At 39.4% G+C, this 15,958-nt stretch overlaps 1 protein-coding gene across 1 annotated transcript in view; it reads right to left on the reverse strand.

The window, feature by feature from the left end:
* Window positions 1–4,421: 4,421 nt before the first annotated feature.
* Window positions 4,422–15,958, reverse strand: part of LOC122791404 (neuronal acetylcholine receptor subunit beta-3-like) — a 199,693-nt gene continuing 188,156 nt past the window's right edge. Inside the window, exon 7 of the mRNA XM_044059150.1 lies at window positions 4,422–4,531. Coding sequence (XP_043915085.1) covers window positions 4,422–4,531 — 110 coding nt within the window. The remainder of the gene's footprint in view (window positions 4,532–15,958) is intronic.

The raw sequence follows: 15,958 nt of genomic DNA on the forward strand, positions 1-15,958 counted from the left end.
GGTCTTACAATAGAACTATTAGCTCAACCCATTAGATAAAACATTTCAGTACTAGACCTTGGTAAGATATCTAGTTATCTATATAAACTCTCGTTTAAATTTTCAGATGACATTCTCATAGTCATCATTTATGATGAAGACTCATTCATTACACTATTCAGAATCCTCCTTCAGTTCAATAATATCACAGGTCTTCAAATCATTAATCAATAATCATCTAATTTCACTTTTATCTTTACAGGCATGGTCTTTCTTATGACAAAAGTTAATATAAGATGGAGCATCGCTCATTTTAGTATCTCAGAATGCACTTAATTAGAAATCCAAAAGACACTGAAGAGCTTATGTCTTAAGCCATATCATTATAAATTTCTGATCTGATTCATACCTGGCTTTACCTATTTATTTCCTTTTAGCAGAGTTAGTGACAAGAAAGAATTCTCTCACTTGGGATTCTGCATGGACTCCAAACTAGTTACCTAGAACCAAAACCTAAAATGCTAAAGTAATGAAACAAATTACTTCTCCAGTTTTTATTGTATCCTTTCAAACCCAGACCATCATATAGATCTCATGGAGTAATTTGTAATAATTTTCCCAATATTTCCAATTATGTGCGTACATATTTCCAAAACCAATCTTCGATTGGTACACCAGTATTATAACAACTTTTGCAACGATACATACCCAGCAACTAGCAAGGTTTCATGTTCCCACCCAACTGTATAACAGATAACCTATTACCTATTATTTTTATTGCAAGCACTCCTTCATTAGCATTCAAACATTTTATTTTCAAGAACCACAAAGTTGTATATCTGGACTCTCTATGACAATGTCTGAATGTATTTATTTAAAGACTACATTCTCTACTCTCTCAGTTCATTGCTGGATTTTCCCATTTTTTTCTAGAAAAAAAACACACTAGACTATATTTTACCATCATCTCAAATTATATGTTTCAAGAACTGTGTCAGAAAGGCCTTAAATACTGGAACACCATTGTGAATACAATGTGGCCCTTAACCCAGAACAGCAGAACTGTCTGTTTCAGACTAGCGACCATCTTCATATCATCCAACAAGCCATTACATTCTACTCAACATTCAAGGTACCCCAAAGTTCTTAGCTAAAGTTAACTATAATTAGAATACAGCATGGGCAACTTTACTCCAACAACTGCATGTCACTAATTTATCACCTCCAAAGAGAGCTCAAAATATTTCAAACAAACAGTTTGGAAATATATAGCACAGAAGCATGATTCAGACCATAATATGCAAAATAAAGATATAATTGTTAAGGTTCCATATAAAATGTGGTTATCACTTTAATGGAGAAACTCTCATTGAGGTTCTAACACAAATCTTGGCCAGAATTCTTTGCATGGTGCTAGTGAGAGAGAAGTGACCATGAGCAGGTGTGTTATAATTTTTGTATCAGCTAATGCTCGGTAGCAGTAAGGATAGCAGATTGTGAGTCAGTATATTCTAATGACCATATAATGACATGAAAATTAAAGTACTCAGTATGATAATTGGATAATACAAATGGGAAAATCTGAAAGCAAGTTGCAATGCATAAACACAGGACATATGAGGTGCACAGCAAGATGAACATTAATATAGGAGAAAGTGGCAGCAAGTAAGAATGCTTGTAGTAGATGTACTATGCATGATCCAGGAGTTTCTGACTATAACTACCACTATGTCAGACCCAATGGCACAATGTAGTGGCAGACGGCAAGAACAAACATGATGTAGTTAATGAAGTGAATACCGCCAGCTACCTGAACAGTAGCTGACAGACCAGTTTCATGTGAACCAATATTTCATATGGGCACTGACTGACATATATCACATATAAACAGGATTGGAAGCAAAATGTGGACATCCTATACCAGTAGACACTAAGATATGTGTAGCTTTTATTATATTTACTTCAGGGACCTCCAATTTCCTCTCACATTCCCAAGACATGCTGCAGGTGGATTGGACATTCCAAATTGTCCCTAAGTGAGAATGTGTGCATGTATGTGTCTTCTGAGGAAGGCCGGGTACCTGGCTGGCAACTCAACACTATAAAACTCTAATGCCACTCATTCTGCAGACACCAATGATCCACTGTAGAAACCCCTACTTGGAGCAGCTGAAAGGAGAAGAAGAAGAAGAAGAAGAAGACTTCAGGGACCTCCAAAAAATAAACAGGAGGCACATTTGGTATATCATAGGTGTTAACCTACAGAATACTCAGTATGTTTCTCAGTGTGCTACTTCCACATATGAAGGAGCATACCTGTTTCCCTACCACATCAGAGGAGACAGCCATCACCATTCCTAGTTCTATGACATTGTTTGCCATGATGAAGTACTTTGTGCTATAGGTTGTACACATGTTGCAATAAAGGCCCCACCTGGTGTCTCTGGACAATGCGATATCAAAAGAAAGCACTACTATTCAATTAACTGCCAGGTAATGTGCAATGTACAGGATGAAAACCAAAGTGTCAACACAGGACTTCAGCAGTACCCTATGAATCCCAACTCCGACATACAAGTCATCTCTATCATTGCTTCTTGCATAAGAAAATACTACAGGGCCATGTAGGTGCATCCACTATGCAAGCAAACAAATATATAGCCAAACATAATGTGTACATGTTTCAGTCCCTCATATGTTCCTACTGTGTTTTAAATTATGCAGGGTACCCTCACTAGTGCCCTGGTTGATGACATTCATAAGGAATCTACACACCATGCACAAATCTGTTGATGACACAGTTCCATTGTCTAGAAATTTCTGGGGAGCATAAATCTCAGCTGTCCAGATTTTTGCAAAATATCCAGATTTTTGTCTCATATTTTTGGTATGTTTCACCAAAAAGTGTGATTTTCTGGCAAATCATTGATTATTGAATTCAGAAAATAATGGCCAAAATTTGAGTTTTAGATCTCATAGCCTTTATAAAATTCATGCCAATGAAAAACCTATTATTCTAGCAACTTTCTAAATTTATAAGAGAAATATTTAAAAACTGTTCCTATTCCCCCACCCCACCTCCCATTATTCATGACTTTGTCCAAATTTCTTGCTCTAAGAGGTTGAAAAGTATGCTGGGGAGCTGTCCAGTACACTCATGTCATTGCTTGCAAGATGATCACACTATGCTGTATGCTAGAGAAAATGATTACTAGGAAACATGTGGACCAGTTATCCATTGAGGAAACCTCTGAACCCTACACAGCTGCCCCTGCACAACCAGCACACCAACATCAACAACAGTGACAGTGAAACAGAAAGACAGTAATCAACAGCTGCATGACATCCTTCCCCCCTCCCCACAGCAACAGGTACAGTATGTAGCAGCACAGGTAAAGCAGGAGCACATGACTTCTATGAGCCATAGTAAGCACACAGTGACACTGTGGTGTCACAAAAAAACAAAAACAATGCATACAGTGTTAGTAAAAGGCTATTCTGGGCAGTGCCCTCTCAAATCACAGTGCACAGCAGACAACTGAACATACTCCACACAACAGGTGCAGTATAGTGGGTCAAGTCATCATCATTTGCCCTTGTCAAGCTACACAATGACACATGGCTAACATCACAGTTGAGTGTGGGGGTATGTCACTGGGGCTAAAGATGGGTTGCTTATAAAAAAGGCTACACTGTGCCATAGACAATATCCTCTGTTGACTAGGAAGGCTACAGGACCATGAATGGAAAGGGGGGACCCTGGCAGTTGTTACCACCCACTAAGTGGTGTGATGGAGTGACATACCCCTAGAATTGCAGGAGTGGACTATGTACCCTGGGATTGCCTCCCAATGTAAATCATCTCATGTATGTGACTGACCTCAACCATGGACAGCAGTAATGGACAGGTACTGATGGTGGTGCCACCTGCTATCCTATGCACAGGGATAGATATGGAAGCCATGTATACCACCATAGTCCTCATGAGAACTAGCATGGCGATCCCTGGAGTTAATGGTTTTATTAAAGTATTGGTAATGATGGCTGACATCTTCACAGAAGCCACACATCTTGCCAATCAGCATCATGTTGGTATGGGTGGAAACAGACTGTGTGCAAATAATAGTCCTGTACATCTACTGATGGAACCCTAATGCTGACTGCATGTCGGGGGGTGGTTATGATATAGGATGGAGCCGGGATCCCTTGCTAGGTTACCATAACGTACTGCACCCACACTGGTTACAGTGTGCTCCTCTGTTGCTGTTAATGGGGAGAAATGCTGGTACTCTTGGTCATGCTTTAGCCCCCGCCCCATGGGATAATGAGTACTCATGCTATACAGCCTCTAGTTCAGCTGTGGCTGAGGCCATACCTTTACCTTGAACAATGGGTGGGGGACCACTCAGATGGGCGACAGACAATGGCTGTGTGTCATCTGACTATGACTCAGTCTGTGCTTTGGCATCATCATCAGGCCCTGTAGAAGTGCTAACATCAGCATGAGGTCTTGACCCAGAGCATACTGGTGTCACCACAGTAGTGCTCCAAGCTGTTAACATACAACACAAAACAGAACACACTGAATCTCCACACCTAAGCACCATGTGTGACCCTGTGTTATGCATGCTAACTCTGCTGATATAGAACAGACACATTTCTATGCACCTGAACACATGGAGTATCTAGGAGAAACACATGCAGTGTTATTTGTGGCCTGCTAAGATACAGTACATAGTGGCTATATATACATGCAGTATGGTTACTAACCTGATGCATCTTCTTCTAAGACACCTGAGGATTGGCCAGTCCCAAAACCTATGTCCACCCCTCCAGGTATGATAGCAGTATCTTCATGAACACTCTGGGAACCTAGGAACTCCTCCTTGTCAGTTAGAGTTAAAATAGGAGATGCCTCCCCTCCAGCATCTGACCCCTCTGCTGCCATCCTGCATGTCTTCTTGCAGGCCCACCTAATGATGTTATTGATTGGCCTCCTGCATTGCTATACTGTCTGAGTCCACCCATCAACATCAGTAATGTTGTAGTACACTATCTCTAAGATGTGATCCCGTAGACACTATTAATTCCCCACCTCCTTAACCAGTGGCATCTATGGATCCTTACTACCTGTAGATGGATGTCATTCTCAGTTTAGCTGAAGTTATTTAACTTAATACTAGGCTAACTACCTAGCCAATAACACAAGGTGAGAATAAAACACAGTACCTTTTTGCCTATGAGGCAAACACTTTAACCATCATGCCAAACCTCCCCCCCTATATTTTTTTCTGGTCTCTGACATGACAAGCAGGGATACTCACCACTATACTAAAGGGCACCCAAACCCACAGCTAAAAAAAGACAAAATAATTAAGGTTGTGGACCACTCTCTAAGATGTGATCCCGTAAAGGAGCTATGATCCTCTGCTAGGCTGCCATAAGGTAGGTATACCGATACTGGTGGGTTGCCATAGGTATACACACCAATAGTGATTTGGACCCGAGATAGGAGCATGGCAGTTGCTAAAGATATATGCTATAGACTGTGGGATAACCCCAGACCAATGATAAGGATAGACATGTAAATGTTTACAGCTGGGGTTACCAAAGTGTGGCCCACATGGATATAGAGGTAAAGGGTGGGCTTCACTGACAGCATGAGTAACAATTATCCTATAAAATGTGTTAGCAGATTCCTGTGGTTAAATATTGGGATTACACACAGAGGGGAACCACTGTAGATGTCCCCACATCACAATCGTGTAGGACATAGAGGATAGTATAGGAACAGGCATTCCTGACTGCGATCTGTCTTTCTTCACCTACAAGGTCAATATTGATGGTACACATGTGCTTTGGGCAGATAAAAGTTGCAGGAAACCATGTTATAGAATAATATATGTACTTGTACAGTGCTGTAAGGTAAATGCACATGTGTACATCACACTAGAGACATACTTCTTAACACAGTACAGCAGACCACTGTGTGACTTTTCAATGCTCTGCCTTCTGAAAACTCTACTATTCTGTTGCCAGAAAAATGCTTCAAAATGCTGCATAGGTGCTCTTCTTCCTCCAGTTATAGTGTGTTGTTTGGCATTTGAAATAGCAGAATGTCCACTTAAGCTGCAAGAGAATATCAGGTTCCATACATATCTCTCAGTCCAGGTTATCACAGGATGTCCAGATTTATGCCTTAGATTTTTTTATCTGTTTCTCATAAAATCTGTGGTTTTCTGGCAAATCATTGAGGAATGAAGCCTCTAAATAATGAAAGCCTTTTGATATTCAGACTTCATATCATTAAGAAAATGCATGCTAATGCAAAACCCACTTTTCTATTAAATTTCTATTTAAAATCTGTCCCTGATTTTGGGCCGTTGTCCTCCCATTGTTTGTGATTTTGTCCAGAATTCTTATGCTAAGAGGCTGAGAAGCATTGTGGAATAGTGAAATGCAGATACCATCCACATATGTCTATGACCCTTATATTTCAATGAAGTGCACAGATGACATTTTATGCATCTAGACTCCACAGCCTCTTGTTGACACTCCATGACTAAAGGCTCAAGCATACTACTGCTAGACAGGGGTCCAGGGAAGTAAATAGTGTGGGAAGAAATAGCCAGGGAATTGTTATGGCTAAGCTTGTATAGGCCCTAGGGCTGATAGCCTAGTACCAACCTATGAACCTATGAACCTATGAGATTCATGCATACTGCACGAGCCTTGAGTCGTGGAGGGTCATGCATACTGTGTTATGCATAGTGAATGAGACTTCAGTCATGGTATGTCATGAATAATGCACTATGCATACTGCATGAGCTTTCAGTCATAAAGAGTTGTGCATACTGCAAGAAACTACAATCATGGAGGGTCGTGCATACTGCACTATGCACACTGCATGAGCCTTCAGTCACAGAGTGTCATGCATACTGCACTATGCATACTGTACGAGACTTCAGTCATGGAGTGTTGCACATACTGCATGAGCCTTCAGTCATGGAGTGTAGTGCATACTGCATTAGCCTTGAGTCGTGGAGGGTTGTGTATACTGTGTTATGCATAGTGAATGAGACTTCAGTCATGGTATGTCATGCATAATGCACTATGCATACTGCATGAGCTTTCAGTCATAGAGAGTCATGCATACTGTAAGAAACCTCTGTCATGGAGGGTTGTGCGTACTGCACTATGCATACTGCATAAGCCTTCAGTCGCAGTGTTATGTATACTACACTATGCATACTGCAAGAGACTTCAGTCGTGGAGTGTTGCACATACTGCACAAGCCTTCAGTCATGGAGTGTAGTGCATACTGCACTTGTATACATGTTGCACTTTGTGGTTGTACTGGTCTTGATTCAGAATTTACATTTCTGTTATGAATCATAGGCCACTATATTGTTGTACAGGACATTAGTGATAATGGGAGTCATACCTCTCAACATCTTAGAGAAACTTGAACAAACCCATAAATAAAATTGGGACAAAGGCCCAAAAATAGGGACAATTTTTAAATATGTCTCTTACAAACTCAGAAAATTGATAGAATAACAGGTTTTGTATTAGCATGAATTTTCTGAAGGGTATGAAGTCTGAAACTGAAATCTCTGTCATTTTCTAACTTCAATCTTTAATGATTTGGCACTAATTTTCCAGAAAAACACATTTTTTTGAAAAATGGACCAAAAATATGAGGCAAAAATCTGTACATTCTGCAAAATCTGTACAGTTGAGAGGTATCATTGGGAGATGGTATCAATGTCTGTCAGAAGGTGGCTGCATGTTGTGATAACAAGAGCATGGTTATGCTATACCTGTTACATAACCATTTCAGGAAGCAGCTACTGGGACCCAATTAGGATCCATTTCATAAGAGGAATGCAAAGTTTGGCCTACCTGATCTGCTTAGTGGCACCACTGGCATTTCCCAGTGCAGGAACCAGTATAATGACCCAAGGCTTAAACATCCTGATTTAAATACAAATTGGCACACTGTTGTGGCACCCCAATATGACTGCTACCAGTCCTGAATCTCCACTTCTACTCCTGGCCTACCACAAGTTAAGAGTGACAGCAGCAAACCCATCTACACATCAGTGAAGTTTTTTTTTCCAGCAAAATACCTCCTCTGGTTTATTTTTCTTGATTGCTTGGCATTTGTATTCTGCAATACAGCAATGACTAGGTCTCCAGACTCCTCAAGCTCTTAGTTTTGGATTGTGATTTTGTTTTGTGCAGGTATCCTTTGAACTAGTTGCAAAATTACCCTAATTGTGCTCTTCATGTTTTCATAACACAACACAGGCAATCAGAGATAATTCAACTTGTGAAACATACATTAAAAAAAGTATATATATATATATATATATATATATATATATGAGTTCATCGACATTTCAAATCACCGATACTCACCTCTTCGACACCAAACCATCGACTTTCATATCGACACCGGTGGCGATCTTCCCCCTTACAGGACCCATGGTAGCGCTTGTTTCTCTGGTATGACATAAATAACAACACGTTCAAGGTAAATTATACAGAATCACGTAAACCCTACTCGTTGTAACACAGAAACAAGCGCTACCATGGGTCCTGTAAGGGGGAAGATCGCTTACCGGAATTGTCGATGATATGAAAGTCGATGGTTTGGTGTCGAAGAGGTGAGTGTCGGTGATTTGAAATGTCGATGAACTCATAGGAACCCATATATATATACACACACACACACACACACACACACACACACACACACACACACACACATACAGTTCTACTTTCAAATTTCAGAATACTGAAATACCAAATTTCAGTATCTCGAAACAAGAATAACAAAACTCCACTACAACAAAAAATTTTAAAAATTAATGTCACTATACTGAAATTTCATAATACCGAATTTACAGTATGCAATGTTCTGTTTTTTAATGTACCCTCCACCACACAAGCAAAATACAAACATGACCTTCCTCTCTACACAATCACAAACCAAAACAACACACACACACACACACACACACACACACACACACACACACACACACACACACACACACACACACACACACACACCAATAAAACCCAAGAAATCTATGGTTAAGCAGGGGAGCAAGCCCCGCTGCACCCCCATGTGGGGGGCTGTGGCCCCTACACTCTCACTACTAATATATATATATATATATATATATATATATATATATATATATATATATATATATATATATATATATATATATATATATATATTCCCACTCCGAGGCTGCACTACCATGAAAAAAACAACCAACCTACCATTATGCACCCTACTCTTCCACTGCACACTGTCAAACTTATACCCACGAGAAACACTCACACTACACATGTACAAAACTCACCACTTTCAACACTTAAACACACACACTCTCACCTACCTATCCCAATCTACTCCTAAAACTTCCCAAAAAATTAAAACAAAACACATTTTTATCCAAAACTCTTACACATTACAAACCTACCTGAATCTCCGAACATAATCACACATCGTCCTCCATGTCTACATCCCAGAAACCACTAAACTGTAAAGAGACAGCATAATATACAGAACAGACCATGCCATAACTACTTTGAATTCGGCAACCTCAGATTCGTTATTATGCAGTTTTGAACAACTGCACTTTCATTATTCTCATCTCAAGATAATGAAATTCTGTATTTCCGTGTTTCGAGATTTGAAAGTATGTCAGTTGATTGAGTTTTAAGAAATCGATATTCATATTGGCAAGACAATAATACTGAATTTCCGAAAACTCAAACATTAAAAAAAAATAAATAAAACACAAAAGTCTATCATCATTTACATTTTTGCAGGGGGGGTAAGCCCCCTACACCCCCCACATTCCCTGCAAATTATATATACCATCTCCTAGATTGCACTACATTGAGGAAAACAATAAATTTCCTGATCCTCACTGTACAGCATTCTCCATTCAAAAGTTTTGAGTTTTCTGAAATTCGATCATATCATCTCGGCGATAAGAATTTTGAGTTTCTGAAAACTCGATCAACTGATAGGGCTCCATATATATATACATATACACACACACACACACACACACACACACACACACACACACACACACACACACACACACACACATATGGCTCTACTTTCAAATTTCAGAATACTGAAATACCAAATTTCAGTATCTCGAGACAAGAATAACAAAACTCCACTACAACAAAAAATTTAAAAAATTAATGTCACTATACTGAAATTTCATAATACCGAATTTACAGTATGCAATGTTCTGTTTTTTAATGTACCCTCCACCACACAAGCAAAATACAAACATGACCTTCCTCTACACCATCACAAACCAAAACAACACACACACACACACACACACACACACACACACACACACACACAAACACACACACACACCAATAAAACCCAAGAAATCTATGGTTAAGCAGGGGAGCAAGCCCCGATGCACCCCCATGTGGGGGGCTGTGGCCCCTACACTCTCACTACTAACATATATATATATATATATATATATATATATATATATATATATATACCCCAACTCTAAGGTTGCACTACCATGAAAAACAACAAACTTACCATTACGCACCCCATACTTCCACTGCACACTGTCAAACTTGTACCCATGAGAAACACTCACACTACACATGTACTAAACTCACCACTTTCAACACTTAAACACACACACTTTCACCTACCTATCCCAATCTACTCCTAAACCTTCCCAAAAAATTAAAACAAAACACATTTTTATCCAAAACTCTTACACATTACAAACCTACCTGAATCTCCGAACATAATCACACATCGGCCTCCATGTCTACATCCCAGAAACCACTAAACTGTAAAGAGACAGCATAATATACAGAACAGACCATGCCATAACTACTTTGAATTCGGCAACCTCAGATTCGTTATTATGCAGTTTTGAACAACTGCACTTTCATTATTCTCATCTCAAGATAATGAAATGCGATATTTCCGTGTTTCGAGATTTGAAAGTATGTCAGTTGATTGAGTTTTAAGAAATCGATATTCATATTGGCAAGACAATAATACTGAATTTCCGAAAACTCAAACATTAAAAAAAAATAAATAAAACACAAAAGTCTATCATCATTTACATTTTTGCAGGGGGGGTAAGCCCCCTACACCCCCCACATTCCCTGCAAATTATATATACCAACTCCGAGATTGCACTACATTGTGGAAAACAGTAAATTTCCTGATTCTCACTGTACAGCATTCTCCATTCAAAAGTTTTGAGTTTTCTGAAATTCGATCATATCATCTCGGCGATAAGAATTTTGAGTTTCTGAAAACTCGATCAACTGATAGGGCTCCATATATATATACATATACACACACACACACACACACACACACACACACATATATATATATATATATATATATATATATATATATATATATATATATATATATATATATATATATATATATATATATATATATATATATATATATATATATATATATATATAGATAGATATATATATATATATATATATATTTGTGTACTGCAGTGGTGCAGTGGTGGTGCTGTAATCGCCTCACAGTAAGACGCTGTCCAGTTCGATTCTCAGCTAGAGCGTCTTTTACGTGGAGACATGCGTGAATGGGCGTACCTTCATTGAAGGTTGTGCGTCAGGCCTGGCAAGCTGGTACATTAAAATCAACTGCCAATCAGTAGTGGAATGGAGTTCCGCTGTGGCGACCCCTGACCGGGAAAAAGACACAAACAATATATATTTGTGTGTATAAAGACTATTCATGGAATTCAGAAAGGCTTGTGGCACTGTGGAAACCTTTATTCTGAAGGTTTCCACAGTGTAGTAAGCTCAAGTGATTCAAAGGCTGTTTTCCTGCTATGTCATTATATGGACAATGGCCACAGTGGTCTTGCTTGTAAAGCCATATGTAAATGCATTAGTTTGTGGGTGCAGCTAATGCTAACTAACCATGTGCTCTCATAGCCAGCCTTAGTCATAGGTCAACTAGGCACCAGTCTAGCAGGAGCGCTTTTCCAGCATATTATTCGGTGTAGGTCGATCAGGATGGTGGCACCAGGTAATGTGGTGGGGGGCATCGTGGAGCCCTTTTGCTTAGGGCACCAGTTGACTTAAGGCTGCTCTTGATGGCAGCATCACTGGAATAATGTGGAAAAATTATTCAAAGAATCACTCCACCAAGTTATTTTTCTTGTGAAGAGGAAAAAACGTACAATGTACATCAATTAATTCCTATTAAATGGTCATGGATCTTACTGCTACTGCAGGTATTTACCATGGAGCCATCTGTGTATGTGCTTCTTAGTGTGGCCTTGTGCATGTGTCTGTAGTTCTGTAGTGGTATGAATGCACCGGCATGGATGCATGTGTGTGTGTGTGTGTGTGTGTGTGTGTGTGTGTGTGTGTGTGTGTGTGTGTGTGTGTGTGTGTGTGTGTGTGTTTGTGTGTGTGTGTCTGTCTGTGGGCATGTCTGAGCACTCCACCTGCAGCAGTTAAAGTCATCTGTCTGTATGTTTGTGGATGGGTGCAGGAAAGTGAATGACTAGTTCTGAGAATGCAACAATGTTTGTAGGATATTATAGCTGCATGGATGTGTGTGTGTGTGTGTGTGTGTGTGTGTGTGTGTGTGTGTGTGTGTGTGTGTGTGTGTGTGTGTGTGTGTGTGTGTGCCTGTGTATGTGTGTCCGTGTGTCTATGCCTGTGTATGTGTATGTCTGTCTGTGTGTGGGGGATTCACATATTAGGAATGCCCATGTAACTGTAATTAGTGAGCTAGTACAGGGAACACTAATACCGTCAGGTCTGTCAGAGCAGTGTTCAGTTCAGAGACATGGTAATCAGCTGCAAATGAGCTGTTTTCTCTGTGAGCCTTTACCTTGTCTCTGTCAGGATCAGAGATTATTGCTGCTGCACTAATTGGCAGGAATGTTTCTAAACTTATTATGATAGTAGGATAGTTTGTTCAGCTGAAAACATCAGCACAGACAAAGAGGTTTACCATTCCACCTTTAAAAAAGCACAAGCTATCCTGTTAACCAGTACTGAAAGTGACCGAGTATCATGCTAAAAAGCTACGTTTCTTGGTCCTAATGTCTGCTCAGTAACTTGTTCTGTTTAGATTTTTTTTTACTTTATTTTTGACAATGTTTTTAAAAAGCTGGTAATTAATATCCATTTTTATCAGTGCCTGCTTTTGCTATAATTGTATCTGTACAGTTTTGAAGTAGCAGTAATCTGTCTATGGCGGTTTGATGCAGGTTGGCTGATATGACCTTCCTCCCCCCTTCCTCCCTCAGGCCCCAGTACACTTTAAAATGAGTAGACTAGCATGCTATTCACAGCCATGGCCTTGCAAAACGTATTAAATGATTTAGTCAGTACTATAAAAGTTGCAACAATCTTGTTCATGTGGTTTAAAGATAGAGGGCATCTTCTACAGCACCGTCTAAGTCTTTGTTCTTGTTTTCTACTCTGCTCATGCTGAGAACATCAGTTGGATCTGAGAGGGAATAAAAATATATGCCTACAAGTAAAGCAGAAGCAAGCTTTCACTGTTCTGATTCTGTGCAGCTGTCATTGCTTGCATGAACATCCTTTGACAGGTCACTATAGTCTCACCTGAGCTGTAAAGTCATTTTTTATATTCACTTTGCGTAAGAAAATTACAGCTAAGATGACATTGGAAAGTACATTGCTCAATAACAGGGCATTCTAATTGACATTTGCTACCTTCAGTTAGACATTTTTATTCTTAGTAAAGTATAGAATAGCCTTTTCTGGTGTTATTTACTGTTCTGCGCTATAAGGATATATAGCAAATACTGCAATGCTGTGATGAAAGGCATAACTGTAGGACATTATGTTTTATAAGGAATGAGATAATATCAGTCAGCATCATATAGTCTGAGTACTAGAAGGGAATCACTGCCAGGATCATTTATCCATTTCTGTATGCGAGAAACAAAATGCCTGGTCCTCTTTCACCTTCCATTCATTCTGCCTTATGTGTTTTGTTGAATTCTAGTTCATAAGATCATAGGGTCATAGGCAATTACTAGGCTATCGACCCAGAGATCATTTTAAGCCTAGGCATTCAACCCAATGTAATACCATAGAAGTACTACTCAGTACCCAAGATTGTATTTAGTGATGACTGCCCATGTCCAGGAGAGTGTGGGCAGTATCCCTGGTAAGCATTTACAGTGCCCCATCCAGTCATCCAGGTTCCACTTGAACAATGTCATAGATGTGCTCAGATTCACATGAATTGGTTGCCTGCTTCAAAGATGTGGCAGTTGCTGGGAGATAAATGTGTTCCTCCAGCATGTCTTATTTAAGTTACAGGCCATATTTAAGTTGCTGGAATGGGTAGCCCTAGACACATTTGATATATGGATATGCAGTAAGTACATTAGGTTTGGGTCTTGGGTTGCTCTGTATGCCAGCCATAAGTTCCCCTAAGAAGTCTATACAATACAAAGTATAGTGACATTGACTTTAGCTGGTCCATGTAAGGCTCATGCTGGAGGCCCTTGATCTTCTTCATTAGAAACCTCTGAGGTCTCTCTAATTGCTGTAGATGCTTAGTGCGGTGCATACCAAATGGGGTGTTATACTCAATTATGGGCCGGATAAGTGCAGAGTATGGGGGGGGTTATAACTTCTTTTGCTCTGGAGGTGATACCTTTACTAATCAAGTGAGCTACGTGGAAAGCTTTCCTTACAAGGGTAGACATGTGCTGGTCAAAGTTAAGGTCATGGTCTACCTGTGATCCCATGTCCTTTACCACTTCATGGGTATTTAGGGTATTGCTGTTGATTTGATAGTGTGAAGCGACATTGTTTGTACTGAAGGAAGTGATGATGCATTTGTCTGCGTTCACTTTGAGACTGTGACTAATACACCAGTAGTTGGTCTGTGTGAGATGCTTCTGGAGTATACTGACATTATTTGGGGATTCAATGATTGCACCTAGTTTGACCAAACTTGGTCAATCACAACCCTTTAGTTTGGACCTGAACTTCTGAGAAGTAGCCACAACCCTTTAGTTTTGACCTGAACTTCTGAGAAGTGTATATCAAACAGTAGGTGCCCAACCCTGACCCCTGTGGCACTATGCTGATAACAGGTCTACTGCTTGATATGGAGTCACCTAGTCTGATAATGTGTGTCCTGTTTGTCAGCCAGTTGGCAACCCATCTTACAAAAAAGAGGTTTACATTCAGTTTGATAAGTTTACTGATCACAAAGGGGTAATGGAGAACAAATGATTACTAAAGCAGAAGTTAAAAAAAATAGAAGCTGAAGTTATGGAATACCTTTGAATTAAAGGATTTAGTGTAGAAAGTCTAACACAAGTTATTATACAGCATGATGGAACAATGAATCCCCCAAGTAAGGAAAAGCAGGAAGATCAGGAAACATCTGAAGAAAAAATATGGACATGGGAAAAAAAAAGAGATTTAATATGGTGTAATGTTTATGCAAACGAGTAAGCAAAATTAAGCAATTAAAAAGGAGCACCAAAGATATTTGAAGAGAAATATGGGTAAAGACATACAGATATGGAAAATTTTACAATAAAAAAACAAGAAAACAGAAGGGGAAAGTAAAAAAGATTAGTAATGGAGAAGTTCAAAAATAGAAACGGAAGTTATGGATTACTTGTGAAGTGAAGGATTTAGTGTAGAAAATATAACTCTGATAACATCACAGCAGATAGAACAATGAATCCCCAATTTAAGGACAAACCAGTGGAGTATGAAGCATCTGATCAGTTGCCATATGAAGATGCTTGGAGCCTTCAGTAGGAAACCAGTACAAAAGTTAACTTGGAGTCGCCCAGCAAGGGAAGGAACAAGAAACTGTGGCAACTCTGATGCAGTCAATGTTGTGGAGGGATAGGCCAGT

This window comes from Protopterus annectens, chromosome 17.part0 (genome assembly GCF_019279795.1).
Source record: "Protopterus annectens isolate FY-2018-M chromosome 17.part0, PAN1.0, whole genome shotgun sequence".
NCBI classification, from domain to species: Eukaryota; Metazoa; Chordata; order Ceratodontiformes; family Protopteridae; genus Protopterus; species Protopterus annectens.